The 16761-nt window shown below is 31.8% G+C and overlaps 1 protein-coding gene across 2 annotated transcripts; it reads left to right on the top strand.

Moving 5' to 3' along the window:
• The first annotated feature begins 1603 nt into the window (after positions 1–1603).
• On the top strand, positions 1604–11911 carry LOC145079422 (putative carbohydrate esterase At4g34215). Of its 2 annotated transcripts, none has more exons than XM_079023110.1 (2): positions 1604–2394; positions 11699–11911. In XM_079023110.1, the coding sequence occupies exons 1-2, from the start codon at positions 1804–1806 to the stop codon at positions 11792–11794; spliced, it is 687 nt and encodes a 228-aa protein (XP_078879236.1). In that variant the 5' UTR covers positions 1604–1803; the 3' UTR covers positions 11795–11911. The 2 variants fall into 2 exon arrangements, with proteins under 2 accessions (XP_078879236.1, XP_078879235.1); XM_079023109.1 differs by lacking the exon at positions 11699–11911 and adding an exon at positions 9537–9961 and having other exon boundaries at positions 1608–2394.
• Positions 11912–16761: the final 4850 nt, after the last annotated feature.

The raw sequence follows: 16761 nt of genomic DNA, 5'->3' as shown, positions 1-16761 counted from the left end.
GAAGGGACTAAATGAGAGCTTAATACATGCATGGACCAAACCTTTCATAAAGTTTCCATTTTTATGAACAAGGGACCTTGGTGGAACTTAGATCTAACCTCCATTACTTTTGGAGTAGATCAAAAGCTCACATTTTCATCAAAGGACTTAACAATGCCAAAGAACACCAAGAAATAGATCCAAACACAAAGATCATCAAGGTCAAAGCTTTTTACCTTTGGAAGCTTACAAATGGAAAGATACCCCTGGATCTAGAAACTCAAACAACAACCCCATATGATTCTCTTCTTCTTCTCATTCTCAAGACACCCAACAAGCACATACCAAGCTCAAGAATCACTTAAATGAGGATAAGGGTTGATTTCTAGGGTTTAGAGGGATGGAGGCTGAAGATATTAGGGTTAGGTTATGAAATAAGGAGCTTAAATAGGGTCCAAAGCCCTAAAATAGGGTTTGCATGATTTTGGAGTACGCCCCGCATACTGCTAGTACGCTTAGTGTACTCTTCCCAACTTCTCGATCCTTCGCCTTCGTACACCCAACGTACTCCGAGGAATGCACAGCGTACATAGCTTCACATCATTACACCCTGCGTACTTCCTATGTACGCCCTGCATACAAAGGTTTTTGTCTTAAACATTGCAATCTTCCGAAGGCCATAACTCCTTCTTTATAAACCCGAATTCGACGATCCTTATATCCACGAAGAGGTTACAAGATGCTTTACATTTCTATCAACTCATACTAGCTTTACGATTTCTCAAACAAAAATCCAATTTCTGTAAAGGCCCGAGCTGTCATTTTACCAAAATGCCAATTTGGTTCCAAAACATAAGTCGAACACCCGGATCATCCAAATTACATCATCCACCTCCAAAAGAGCCCAAACTTCAATTCTTCAAGGGTCCTAAGCTTTACAATACCCACACCCTGATCACCAGCCCGAAATGGGAAACGATTCGAAATATGACGTTACAGTAAACGGTTGAAAAAGCCACAAACTGATAAACATAAAATATAGAAAATATTACATAAATGGTCCATATGGTTTACCCATAGTCACAAACTTAGTCCTTGCTACTCGAAAATACCAAAATACCCTTACACTAACGGATGAACAGTAACGTCATCAACAACAAGGGTCATTAATGCAAGTTTTAGAAAACCACAGGTACCATGTTCGTAAAAAAAATAGCAAAGATTGACTTTGTGATTTTGGACAAACCATATGGGTCACTTTTTTAATTTTGTTTAAAACATATCTATTCAGTTAAAACAATATAAATTTATAATTTCAAAATTGAAGCACAAAGTTGTATTAAGTATAAAATCAAATATAATGTAAATAAAATATAAACACAACAAATAATGTTAAGATTATAGTTAAAATAAGTAAAAAATAATGTTGAAAAGTAGTATTTTGAGGGTGTTTGGCTTAGATTTTTAGGTATCAAAAAGATCTTTTTGAAAAAAAAGTACAAAAAATCAGATTTTTCTGATTTTTAAAAAAAATTGATTTTTATTGTTTGCAAAATCCAAAGTAACTTTTAGAATTCTACCAAACATCTTTTGCCTAAATGGTACGTCAAACAACCATGTTGAATCGGGGTCAACTACTTTCATTAATCCTCATGCCTGCAACCAAAACCTCCATGAAAGAGACTCCCAGTTTAAAACGCAGCTCAACTGCTTTCCCCCAAAATAATACTAATTTAATTGAGGAGTAGTAATCGATCCATTTGTTTTATTACTTCAAAAAAATATGCAGAGCGAGATCCACAACACCATTGAAGAAGAGAAAAAATGTTCGTGTTTCCGTTGTATCTCTCCTACAGCTATCTACTGATCTGCTACGCCGGCGTTCACTTAGCATCTGCCGCCGTCGGCAAGAACATCTTCCTCTTATCCGGTCAGAGCAACATGTCTGGTCGAGGTGGGGTCGTGAATTCCACATGGGACGGCTACATCCCACCTGAATCTTCACCTAACCCCGCCATCCTCCGTCTCACCGCCAACCTCACCTGGGAACCCGCGGCGGAGCCTATCCACCGAGACATTGACATTTCAAAAGTATGCGGTGTTGGTCCTGGAATGGCATTCGCGAATTACTTGTTGAGAAAGAATCCGAGCATTGGAGTGGTGGGGCTGGTTCCTTGTGCGATTGGAGGGACGAATATCAGCGAGTGGGTTCGTGGTGGGTATCTTTACAAGCAGATGATGAGGCGGGCGGCGGCGGCGGTGGCCGGAGGAGGCACCATCCGTGGGTTGCTGTGGTATCAAGGGGAAAGTGATACGCTCACTCTTGAAGATGCCGAAGCGTACAAGAACAGATTGCGTCGTTTTTTCTTTGATGTGCGTGAGGATCTTCGTTTGCCTGTTCTTCCCATAGTTCAGGTAACTCCATGTTCTTATCTTAACAGAAATAAACAGTTTTTAAAATTTTAATTTACTACTAATACCATACAACCTTGAACCTACACAAATTTCCATAATATAAATAAAAAGACATTTGATAGGTTCAAACACAAAGTTTTCAATGGTTATTATCACCCTATAGAAAAAGTAGAAAAAATGTCGGTGACTAAAAAAACCCACTAAACATTGGTTACCATTTCATAATATTATTTTATTTTTAATTTTTTAGCATTAAATTAATTAAAAAAACATAATTTATGACATAAATATTTATTCTAAAAACATAGAATAATAAAACCATATTTCATATATATATATATATATATATATATATATATATATATATATATATATATATATATATATATATATATATATATGAAAAATCTTTAAAAAAATCCCAATATTTACGGAAAAGTTACACTTTAGTCCTAAAATTTGTTTTTGAACGAAAAAGTTCCGAAAACTAGCAAAAATTTACAGTTTGACCCTTTCTAACCGTTTGAAACCGATACCAAATTAATTTGGGACTATTTCCTAAACTAACCTAAAATATTGAGATTTTTCTGTAAACAAAAAATATTAGGACTTTTATATAAACAAAAATATTATGACTTTTCTACAAACAAAACTTTTATTATTATTATTATTATTATTATTATTATTATTATTATTATCAAAAATATAAATAAATAGTAGGTGAATGTCGACGTAGTCATGACAGCTGTAGGAGGGATACAATGGGAAAACGAAAATTCGTTCTTTTCTTCATTTTGACATATTTTCTGTTTTAATAATGAACTTCATCTTGGGTTGTGAGTTATAGTTGCCCCTGTATTTGATTCAAAATTGGCTAGTAATGCATACCAAGTGTTCGATCACTGGTTAAGAGTTCCAAATGGACCGAATTAGTTCTTATCAACCATTTCATGGATCAATGCCTAGGTAATTGATTTTGAATTTAAAATTAAGATACAAAGCAAAATTTGTTTGTTGCATAATATATTTTACATATTCTGAAGGTATAATATGATTCTTAGCAATAATATTCTTTATAAAGGAGTAGTATATTTGTTAGCTTATGATATATATATATATATATATATATATATATATATATATATATATATATATATATATATATATAGGTTTTGAAGACACCGTAATCGTTGTGGAAAAGAAAGAAATATGGAAAACAAGAGTGTATTTAATACACATTTTCCCATTGTATCCTTCCTACTACTTATTTATATTTTTAATAATAATAATAATAATAATAATAATAATAATAATAATAAGGGTTTTATTTGTAGAAAAGTCATAATATTTTTGTTTACAGAAAAGTCCCAATATTTTGGGTTAGTTTACGAAATAGTCCCAAATTAATTTGGTAACGGTTTCAACTAGTCAAAAAGGGTTAAACTGCAAATTTTTGCTGGTTTTTAGGACTTTTTCGTTTAAAAAAAATATTGGGACTAAAGTGTAATTTTTCCGTAAATATTGAGAATTTTCTGAAGATTTCCTTATATATATATATATATATATATATATATATATATATATATATATATATATATCAAAATGATAAATAAAGAGAAGAAAACAAAATATCTCATTTATTAAACTTTAAGATTTTGGAAGAAAATAGCAGACAAAAATTAAAGAACAAGAAATCGATTTTGAAAATTTTCAAATTTTCTAAATGTCGGTCACATGCAAAAAAAAAAAGACGCGTTATCATGTAAGACCAACTCTAATGGATACACATTATTAATGTTTTGGTGTGAAAATATATTTCAATGAAAGTTATTCATCACACCAAACACATATTTTTTGAGTTGTTTAATACTATTTTGGTTAGTTTTCACACCTTTATTAATTATTATGTTTTATATTATAATATAAAAAATGTATTTTTAATGTAAATTTTTAGTAAGTGTTTGGAGTGGAAAAAAATTTGGTGTTAAAAATACATCAATTTAAGGATTTTTTAGTGCCATGGTTGAAGTTGCTATGAGACATTTTTTTTACAATGATATATATATATATATATATATATATATATATATATATATATATATATATATATATATATATATATATATATAAGTTGCTATGAGACATTTTTTTTACAATGATATATATATATATATATATATATATATATATATATATATATATATATATATATATATATACTTTTTTTTACCTTAAACATTCCTAATTTTATTTTTTTATAGAAACAATCCCTATAGCTTATAAAATGATACATATTCCTATATTAATAAAAGAATAGTTTTTGTTTGTCATGTGTTATGGTCTTAGAACTTTTAATTAATGATATATCACATATCATTCTATTGCTTCTTTTATTTTAAAAGTTGTCATATATACACTAAACACTTTAACAATAAATAATAATAATAATTAATAATAAAGTTAAACATGCTAACTTCATGGAGTTTGTAACTTTATTTATATTTAAAACACACTAATTAAATAATTACATTAAATAAAATATTATTATAATTAAAACAAATTATTTTGTATTATAAATATATGTAATTACATAAAAGATACATGATTACATAATAGCAAATGTTATTTAGCTAATTAAATAACTTTTTGAATTTCATTTAATTATTTTAATCAACGGTTATAATTTTACATAAAAAAACATCTCTCTATTAATATATTTTTTAAATTATTTATTTAAATAGTTAATTAATAATTATCGATTTTACTAAAAACATTTAATTAGTTTTTTAATTATAGTTCTTCCGGATTATAACTAGTGATAAAAAATCATAAATGATAAGGATATGGAAAATAAATTCTAAAAGTGATCCTCGTAGTTTATAGAAAAGGTCTTCGTTTTTTTTCTTGAGAAATGGTTCATGCATTTTAAAAATTACATAAATGGTTTCTCTATAACAAATTTATAGAAATTGTCGAATTGGTCTTCGCCTATTAGCAGATTTGTAGAACTGATCCTTAGGTTTCAAAAAATAACATATTTGTTCCTTGTTTTTCACAACATTACAAAAGTAATCCCTTTGTAAAAGACAAATTTATCAAAGTTGTCTCTACGTTTCACAAACTTACTGAAATAGACTATCTATTAGAAAGTTTATAAAATGTTCATTGTATAAGATAACATTAGACAAGTTGCCTTGAAAATATCTCTATTTTAGTTTTAATAAATGAATAGTTTTAATCTTCTTTTGCCAAATGTCACTCTAACACAACACCTCATTAATATTATGTCATGTGTCATGTAGATATATTAGGTAATTCATTTTAAAATTCAAATTTACATTTTCTAATTATATGTTAAATTTGAAGTTATAATAACTTTAAAATTTTGAGATATCTTTTAATTAATAATTTATTTAAAATTAATTATTTAAAATAATTGATTAATAATTATAATTTTTTATTATAAAAGTTTAATTAGTTTTATAATCATGGTTTATACGGGTTATAAACTAGTAAGATTAATAAAACGGTGCAACGCATGGCCCATCCCCTTGTTATATCTATGTTGCCTAAATCTTGTCAAAATGAAACGTACACAATCATTCATTCTCAATTTTATGCAAATAATCTTTTGGTTTCTTTGACGATTTTTGTTTTTCATTTATCTATTATAGTTTTAGATGAAAAAGTGAGTTTATAGTAATTGATTTTAGTTAGATAAGTCATTATGTATAATCTGTTTATTTTACCATCGGTTTTGAATTTATAAAATTCTATTGAATCGTAACCAGTTTTAAAATAAAAATAAACAGTGTACCTAGTTGTAAATTAATACACTCTAAAGTAAGAAAATGTGTCGAACTTGGGGAACATGTATGATTTTGAATCAAATGAATAAGCAAATAAGTAAATTAAAGAGACTACTATAAATTAGGGTTCTTATTTTACAAGTTAAGAAACTTAAATTATCAATTTCAAACAATTAAGCAAACAAAAAGCAAAGAATGCGATTTTCAAGTTGTATATTTGAAGTATTTCCACTAGAATACGAATCCCTCTATTTTTCAATATTTGACTCCTTAGCATGCAATGGATTAAAGGGTTGGTAACCGAATTTTATGACTAGTTATCTTGATCGGAATTCTAAGTGCCAATGATTAATGAACGTCTAATTTCAATGATCATGAAATTAGTGAGCACAAAACCATATAAATAAATTCACTATGAACGATATAATCTAACGATTTTTATCAATGGTCATGACAATAAATCAAACATAACATGAATAACAACAATTAATATTACCTAATCCTACGATTTGTTAAATCTCTAGTCCTAACAATTTAATGATCATAAAAAGTTAAGAATCAAGGTAATGTAACTAGATTGATCATCTAAACAACACATAACAACTTACATATAAGTAATAAAAATCATAATTTTAACATAAAAGATAAACAACCAATCGATCTCAAGTTAAAATCCAACTATTGTCATGATCTTCAAATACATATTTCAAGGGTGTTCTTCAGCTCTCAAATACGTCTGTAATTGACTAATAACTTGCTCCCCAAGTAGGTGGAAGTTGGCATCCGAATTAGGGCTGCAAAGCCCATAATTTATAGATTTTACGTCGCTAAGACGTTGTAAAGGTCTCATTATATCGTGGTGTCGAGTTTCCATGATGTACACCGGCATGTAATTTATAGATTTGTTCGTTTTATTTATTTATTTATTTATTTATTTTTTTCTTCGTTTCAGCTCTGTTCTCGTCCTTTTGCATCCTAGCTTCCATTTTTAACTGTAAATAAACATTTTAAAACATATTAAATATTATATATCTTAAACTATAATATTTTAGATTAATTTATTAAGAATATTGTCTAAAATATATATTTAAATAAGACCGTGTGTAAAATATTTCCAAAAAAAAGTTTACTATATAATATAGTTGAATAAAGCAACTATCATCTACTACATCGAATGAGTCGCAAAGCATTTTTGGTTTCAATATATATATATATATATATATATATATATATATATATATATATATATATATATAGAGAGAGAGAGAGAGAGAGAGAGAGAGGTTCAAATGTTTCTTACATATATTGTGTGCTAGAATGCACCAATAAGATTTGAGTGAACATTAAATGTATATTAAATGATATCCATATTTATAATTCCTTTTTATGGAAATTAATTTAATTCGTAATCAATGTCAATAATAATACTCTTTCATAATAATACTCTTTCAGAATGAATTCATATATAAAATAATAATAGTGTATTCTAGGAGAACGAGAGTATATTCTACTAGAATACACCCTCATTCTTCATATTCCATACAACTTTATTGTATTTTAAGTGAGTGAGTCCTGAAATAATGTTATTGCTAACATAAAAACCTAGATACGAAAATTCATTCTGAAAGAATGTTATTGCTAACATTAATGAAGAATTTAATTAATTTCCATTAAGAGAAAATTATAATTATGGATATCATTTAATATACATACAATTGTGGAAACCATTTAATATCTATCATTATTTAATTAAATAATAATATAATTTTACTAAATTTATATTGGTGCATTCTAGCACATAATAAATAAACACTTTAACCTAGCCCTATATATATATATATATATATATATATATATATATATATATATATATAGAGAGAGAGAGAGAGAGAGAGTGAGAGAGAGAGAGAGAGGAAAAATGAATATACCTTGCAATAGTATATAAGTTTAAGTAATCAACCTTATAATAACTACAACGTTTTGAATAATATTTGCATTGTAAACGTCCAAAGTTCTTATACTTTAACCCTTACTTGATTTACTTGCAAGATTTTCAGAATTTCACTATTATCTTTCTTCTACATCACATCTTTCTGCCGAAACCTATCGGACTATATGTATTATAGTTGCAATTGAAAATTATGTAAGAGGAAGATGGTGGTAAATACCTGAAAATCTTAAATAAAAATCAAGTTAAAGGTTGAAGTTTAAGAACTTGAGACGATTCCAATGCAAATATGATACAAAACAACATAGTTATGGTAGGGCTTGGTACCTAAACTTATATATTGTTGTAAGGTATATTCACTTTCCATATATATACATCTTTCTGCCGAAACCTATCGGACTATATGTATTATAGTTGCAATTGAAAATTATGTAAGAGGAAGATGGTGGTAAATACCTGAAAATCTTAAATAAAAATCAAGTTAAGGGTTGAAGTTTAAGAACTTGAGACGATTCCAATGCAAATATGATACAAAACAACATAGTTATGGTAGGGCTTGGTACCTAAACTTATATATTGTTGTAAGGTATATTCACTTTCCATATATATATATATATATATATATATATATATATATATATATATATATATATATATATATATATATAGAGAGAGAGAGAGAGAGAGAGAGAGAGAGAGAGAGAGAGAGTCAAGATCAAATAAGAAGAAAAATTTAGGTAGGAAGGTAAGAAGTTTTTTTTCTACATATTTTTTTAGCGAACAAACAAAATGAATCATTAGATGACTCAAAAGTTAGATGATTCACAAGAAAAAATTCCCAAAAAAACATCTTCATGATTCATTTTTAAGTAAATTAAGAAAAAATTTACTTTTATGACAATTTTAATGAATAACAACAAAACCATTGTATAAATGAATTATCAAAATGCTTTTTTGAGAATTTTTTTCTAAATCATGTTACTTTTGATTCATCTAGTGATTCATTTTTTTGTTCGTCAAAAAAATATGTAGAAAAAAACTTTATTACCTTCCTACCAAAAACAATTTCTTACCGGATCTATATCCGACATATATATATATATATATATATATATATATATATATATATATATATATATATATATATATGTAAATTGTATCATCGGAGCACCTCGTGTTAATCCGCCCCAAGACCTATGGGGGAGGTTGATCTCTAAACAATAATGATATTTTGGATGTGCCATTTTAACCTTGAGCTTATGTATGCAATTCCACACCACAACAACTAGACACCCATCGATGGGGTTAGAATATGTATAAAATTAACCTATCGTTTTCTGTTTCGTGTGTATGGTTAACCTTAGTTTAAGTACTCACAATAACAGGTAGCACTGGCATCTGAATCTGGGCCATACACAATTGTGGTGAGAGAGGCCCAATTAGAAATGAAGTTGGCTAATCTAAAGACTGTTGATGCAATGGGTTTAAGCTTGCAACAACCAGAAAATTTGCATCTTACCACACCATCTCAAGTATCTCTTGGAAAGATTTTAACTAAATCCTTCCTCCAAGTTTGTCATTACCACAACTTGTAAACAATTCTTACAACAAATTGAACATTATTATTGATTATTATGTCGTTAATATGAGTAGATGTAGACTGATGAGTTAAAAGGTTTGTATTTTACTTTTCTTCAAAAAAAAATCACAAGAAATTATGGTACACATTAAATCTTGTATTTATTTTGTAAGTTTGAATAACGAATATCTATAAAAGAATATTAATAATAAAAATGTGGCATTGCTTTGAAAGTGGATCATTTGTTATTATGGATTATTGATCACTGTATGTAACACCCGGATCAGGTGCATATTATCTTTTATATTGTCAAGTTAAAAGTTTCCATTTCCGCCATTCTCACGACGTGAGGAATGCCTTCTCACGTCGTGAAGAGTGATCCAGACATGTGCATCATTTAAAGGCTCACGACGTGATGGCGGCTGTTGAAGAATAAGAGGGCTAGGGTTTCTCACCCTTAGCCTCCCTCACTCCCTAGACCTCAAAAAACCCTAATCTCCCTCCTTCTTAAGATCCTTTGTCATTTGGGTGCATTTCTAGCTTGTGGGAATCAGAAAAGAAGAATGAGGAAGTGCTCTAGTGTTGGTGTGGGCAAAGAATCAACATCATTATCATTTTTCCTGCTTTTGTACCCTTGTAAGTATTAAAGGATCCAACTTCAATGCTTATCATGGATAAATCTTGAGATTTGTCCATTTTATTGATGTTATTGCATGATTGAGTGGAGTAGATCCATAAAGTTGGCAACTTTATGGGTTCTAAGAGTCCCAAAAGCATTATAGTGTTCAGATCTAGAAGTTGGTATAGATTTGCGACATGCATGCAAGTTTGAAGCTCATTTCTTCCCTTTTTGACCTAGAAAATGGGTGGTCATGTTTGGTGCATGCATGGTTTTGAAGGAAACATTTTTATGGACCTTAGGGGTCCCTTTAGCTTCTGGATGAAGTCGTCTCGAAGAATTAATGTAATAAGGACTTAAAATAGTAACCCTTAGCCACAAACAGTGCTCACGATGTGAGGTGTTAGATCCCACACCGTGAGAATCGGAGCGGTTCCGTTTCTATTAGAACCCTTGAAGCTCACGACATGAGAATAAGGGCTCACGTCGTGATGCCAGCTTAGGTGGTTTCTTTGACTGAGTTGATCAGTTCGGGTCAGGTCGAGTGGGAATCAGATTGGGTTCGCTGTCACGATGTGACCAATGCCTGGCCACGACGTGAGGAGGGTTTACTGTGGCCGAGTTTGACCAAGTTTGACATTGAGGGTATTTTGGTTATTTTTGGATTTTAATGGAAATTGGTCATTTGGTGGGAATAGTTGTCGGTTAAAGAGCTGAGATTCGAAGTCGAGACCTCATCAGCTTTTGTACAACTTGTGAGGTGAGTTTTCCTCATTGTACTTGTGGGTCGAAGGCACCTAGTCCGACCCATTGGTTGATACTCAATGATATGCTGAGTATGGAATAGATATGCATGATTATGCTAGTTATTGATATGCTAGTCTGGTAGATATGTAGGACTACCTGTGATTCTATTGGCATGATTATCTGTATATGTCATTATCTGGTATATGTCGAGATATTGTGTTGGGTTGAGGTTCTACTGCTCCGTGTGGTAGCCAACAAATGTTGGAGCATTCCAGATATGAGTTGCAGGCCGGGTAGGGCATGCCAGACTCATACTGAGGGCTCATGAGCATTCCATATACAAGATGAGGATCGGACAGTATGCCAGACTCGTATTGAGGGCTTGATGGTATTTTAGTATGTGGACTAATATGGTCAGGGAGCAAGCCAGGCATAAGATGTGGGCCCGAGGGCAACCAGAATTAAGCTATGGGCTCAGGGATAATCCAGTCTTTTAGTTGTGGACACATTGCATGATGTTATTATATATGTTATTTGGTTATGTGGTTATATTTTGGGGGAACTCACTAAGCGTTGGCTTGCCGTTTTGGTTTATGTTTCAGGTACTTCGGATGACCGCGGGATGGCGAAGGCATGATAGTACACATCCTCTTGTTATGATCTATGATTCGGATGACCGCGGGATGGCGAAGGCATGATAGTACACATCCTCTTGTTATGATCTATGATTTTGGAAAACTATGATGTTGGAAATGTTTTGAAAACTATTCTGTAAACACTTTATCGTTTTGGGTTGTATTTAAAAAGTTTAAATTTATCATGATTTTTATGGATGTTACATTATATTTACATCATTAATTTTCAAAATCAATGTAAAGCTATATGCTAATTGTCCAAATACTAGATGTTCCACCTTGGGTTATTGTATGTTTCACGGTCAAAATCTTATCTCCTGTTCATCCAACAGACAAGAGGATGATATTGTGACAACCTTAGTGCAGTCTACTTATCCACCAAACTAGTTCATCATCATTGCACCAAACACACACACACACACACACACACACATATATATATATATATATATATATTGACATTCACTTCATGTGCGACAAGGTTTCCATGTAACAAAATCTGAAACATCCCAAAAATACAGTCCAAAAATTTCATTTTTAATTATTAAATAACCATAACTATCCAACCCATTTCATAACAAAACATAAGTCATAGTATCAATTCAGGTTTCTCATCAAAACTCATATCAACATATATCAGAGTGAAAACAACCCAGGCTAAACAAATGGTGTGTGCACTGCAATCATCCCGAACTCCTCTTTTGAAAGCCGAAGTACCTAAAACCAAAACTGAAAACCGTAAGCAGGAAGCTTAGTGAGTCTCCCCAAAATACCACATACCATTCACATCATATAATAATGATGACATGGGCCCCGCCCACACTCGCATATATATATGAGATACGGGCCCTGCCCACACTCCCATGATAGGCCCCGCCCAAACGAGATACATGCCCTGCCCACACTCGCATAACAATAAGATATGGGCACCGCCCACACTCACATAACAATAAGATACGGGCCCCACCGACACTCAAATACATAAACTAACACATACATGTATCACATAGACAATGAGTATTACACCCTACCAATTATACTACTAATCATACTCAAATACCAATGAGATATGAGCCTTGCCCACTCTCTATGAGATACGAGCCTCGCCCGCACTCTATGATATACGGGCCTCGCCCACACTCTATGAGATACGGGCCTCGCCCACACTCTATGAGATACGGGCCTCGCCCACACTCAGCTAATGATGAGATACAGGCCTTGCCCACACTCACCTTCCAAACAACACATACAGGTATCACATAGACATCAAGTATAGCAATCCATCGATATGATTGATATCTATACTCAGGTAATAATGAGATACGGGCCCTGCCCACACTCAGCTAATTATGAGATACGGGCCTCACCTACACTCAGCTACTAAGAAACACATACTAGTATCACACAGAAAACAAGTATAATCAAATCTATCAATCCATATCCATACTCAAATAATGCTAAGATACGGGCCCTGCCCACACTTAGCTACTAGTCAACACTGATGGGTTTTCAACACTATAACAACCCCATGGTGCACATACAACCCTAATGCTTTAAATCTAAGTTTTCTCAAGTTATACATGAAAATTTTCATTTATCCAAAGCATGAACCCTAACTAGCATACAATTTAGAGATTTACAACATAAAACAAGTTAGATGAATACCTCTTTGTTGTAGCTTATAGAACTTGGCATTTCAAGAGCTTAGTACCTCAAATGTGATACCTCAAATAAGTCATAGATATCAAGAGCAATGGAGGATTATGAGAGAGAGGTTAATAGGCACCAAAAATTGGCTAGGGTTTCCTCTTGGAAGTCTTAGTTGATTTTAGGAGTGTTAGGGGTTACATTTGTAGTGTGGAATTCCTAGGGTTTCAACTTGTAAACCCTAATTCATTCACTTAGGCCTTTAATCCAATAACTCATTTGATATCCTTTTGGACTAATTCTTCATCGACTCTCACATAGATTTATTCCATCCCTAATCAACATGGATCATTAGCCGAAACTATATGTATCACTGATTTACTTAATCGGTCCCCATTAATTTAATCAGTCTCTTTTGATCACTAAATTAATTCCAAATTAATTCCTGATCAATACCAATTAAATAATATGATTTCTCAATTAATATATTATTCTTATAATATATTAATAAATCACAAATAACCTCTTTCTCAAATATTCATCCTATCAAATTGATATGATGAAGGCAACCCAAAAGGACCATGCTACTATCGGGTCAAGTACATACCAATTATAGTTATGGGCTTAGACACCTAATCCAATAGTCTCCTACTTGGATAAGTCTAATAACTATAACTGCCAATGTAACTTCAAAATCCGATTAGCAATCGTATCTTTCAAAAGCAGTTGTCGAACTCTGACCTAGTCAATAATGCGTCCTTTAGATAAGGGATCATATAATCCTCTGTTCTTCAAGATATCATGTGGACAAAGACATGGAATAAAGTCATACTCATTGTCCAACAGTTGTTTCCCGATTTCTGATTTGTTTGACGTAGAACTTAATTGAACACATCAATTGAGTCCTGACCGGGCCCGACACATAAGTCAAAACAAAATCATCAAGGGGCCCAAGATATCGCTTTTAATCCTCTTAGGATAAAAGGAACAGATAAAATTCGACTTATATGCTTGTACTAATTACTTGTTAAATTATACACAACAACATGTTTTATAACATAAAGTTACTGATGCGTTTTCGTACTATCAATGCACAACCAAATCGTAATCAACAACTCATATATCTTGGTTTGAAGACTATACGATTTTATCGTCTCACAACCACTCGTGATGAATTCCATGAAGTGATTCATGTGAGCATGGGTTTAATCCAATACTTAAATCTTATTACAAGAGCACTCATGAGCGTTGTAGCAAACGTTTGCTATGTCTAAACACCTTAGACAATCTACAATCCAGTTCATGATAGTCTAACTTCATAACCTACTTCCAAAGTATGATTGTGAATAGTTCGAATAATCATATTATTCTGGAAGCCAAAACATGCAAAAGTGAAACATAAAATAACCAATTGACAAAAGACAGTAAACTTTACTTATAAATAAAACCCTTATTATTTAATCATCAAATGTCAATTACATTTATTTATTACAAGTTTCTAACTGTCTATCTAATCACTAAAACTAATATCGTCCCTTAGGCCAATGCTCTTAGCATACTGCAAATGCTTAACTCTACTCAGTCCCTTTGTAAGGGGATCTGTTGGGTTATCCTCTGATGATACCCTCTTCACTACAAGGAGTCCCTCTTTTACTCGATGTCTTATGAAGTGATATTTTATGTCGATGTGCCTGGATCTGCCATGATCCCTTGGTTCCTTGGTTAAGGCGACCGCACCCTCGTTGTCATAGAAAATATCCATAGGCTCCTTTACAACTGGTACAACTCCAAGGTCTCCGATGAAGTTCTTTAGCCATATCGCCTCCTTCGACTCTTCGCTTGCTGCTATGTACTTTGATTCTCTTGCATCATTATGTCTATGTTCATGATGTTTCATAATGAACTTTTTGTGAACATGTGAACATATGAAATAATTTGTATTTGACCGAAATGTTTCACCAAATGGCTAGACAAGAGTGATTTGGAAATCATTAAAATTTCCTAATTGCATTCGAATGAAAGAAAAGAGTTTTCTACGTAATCAATGAGAGCTACATAGAAAAACTCGAGAATCTCATTGTTACCCTTAGAGTCTTGCTATAGATCATGTTCTTGGATCTTTCATTAGTTCTTATGATAATATCGACTTGATTTATCATATTAATAGCATGGAGGAAAAACATCACTGAGACTCTTAAACCTTCCCTAAACTGGGAAACTGGAAAGGAATTAATATTTAATATCCAATTCTAGTTATCCCTTTTAAATGTTGGTAGAATGAATAGGAAACGTTTAAATACTAAATAAAAAGGAATGCTTTTGGCCGGACTTCCCATTATGCAGGAATGAAATTGGTGTGTTCTCTAATCCATGCAACTGTGATTCAAAAGAGGCAAATTGAAATTAATGCAAGGACAAGGATAATAGGAAACGAAGTTGCCCTAAGTACTTTGAGATGGTAAAGTCAAATTTTTGAATCTACATCAAGTACTTGTATAATCAAACTCCAAATACATCTAATTCATAGTCCCTTGATGCATGATGTGATAATCATATTTTGATGGCATTATAAAATCTATAGGAAAAAAGGATGTTAAGCAGAAAGAGCTAAACCTAATCATTGGAATGGACAAATGTCGCATGTCTTAATGATTGAGGATTTTGAGCTTATGTTTAGTAAAGGAGTTAGGATAAATCTACTCACTTGTTGTTACTCTTCGGAGATGTCTAGAAACCAAATTTCATCCTATGCGTTGTATAAACATGAATTTCAATTTTCATTTAATAATGGAAATGTGAGCATTCTAGTTTATAAAGATGATGGTTTTATGTTTAAAACATTTTCTTGAAATTGGCATTTATGAAATTGTAGTTTGTGTTTCTAATAATAGCAGTGATATCTTGAACATTGATTCTTCTAAGAGTTTAGATATGTTCGTGCTTGTGGCATGATCGCCTTGTCCACATAAGCAAGAGTCGCATCGCCAAGCTCCAATTGGACAGACTTGGAATCATTCGAACTTGAGTTGGATGATGAATGCAAGAATAGCAAGATGACTTAGTTACCATTCACATGAACATGTACTGCAGACAAAGGATTGTTGGATCTTGTACACACGAGTGTGTAACGCTTGCGGATTCGGGCTAGTCAAATTTAGAGACAATGAGCCTCAAAAATGAATTTTTGATGGAAGATTATTTCGAATGAATAATATTAACCAAGTTATATTATATGTCACAAGGGTTCCGTACATATAAAGAACGTCGAAGTCCGAGTTATAACAAAGAAGTTATGACTCGTCGAAGTTTTACGGAAAACCGTCACGACACCGCGTAACTTAAAAAGTAAATTTTTGATAAATTACTTTTTAGCCTTAGAGATC

The sequence above is a fragment of the Lactuca serriola genome, chromosome 1 (assembly GCF_051521515.1).
Source record: "Lactuca serriola cultivar US96UC23 chromosome 1, Lser_US96UC23_V15, whole genome shotgun sequence".
Lineage (NCBI taxonomy): Eukaryota > Viridiplantae > Streptophyta > Magnoliopsida > Asterales > Asteraceae > Lactuca > Lactuca serriola.
This window is presented reverse-complemented; position numbering and strand designations above follow the sequence as displayed.

Bases quoted from the DNA above. Each gene is read 5' to 3' on its own strand.
- LOC145079422 (XM_079023109.1), top strand. From the start codon at position 1,804: ATGTTCGTGTTTCCGTTGTATCTCTCCTACAGCTATCTACTGATCTGC. The intron at 2,395-9,536 runs GTAACTCCATGT...TCACAATAACAG, and splicing joins CTGTTCTTCCCATAGTTCAG to GTAGCACTGGCATCTGAATC.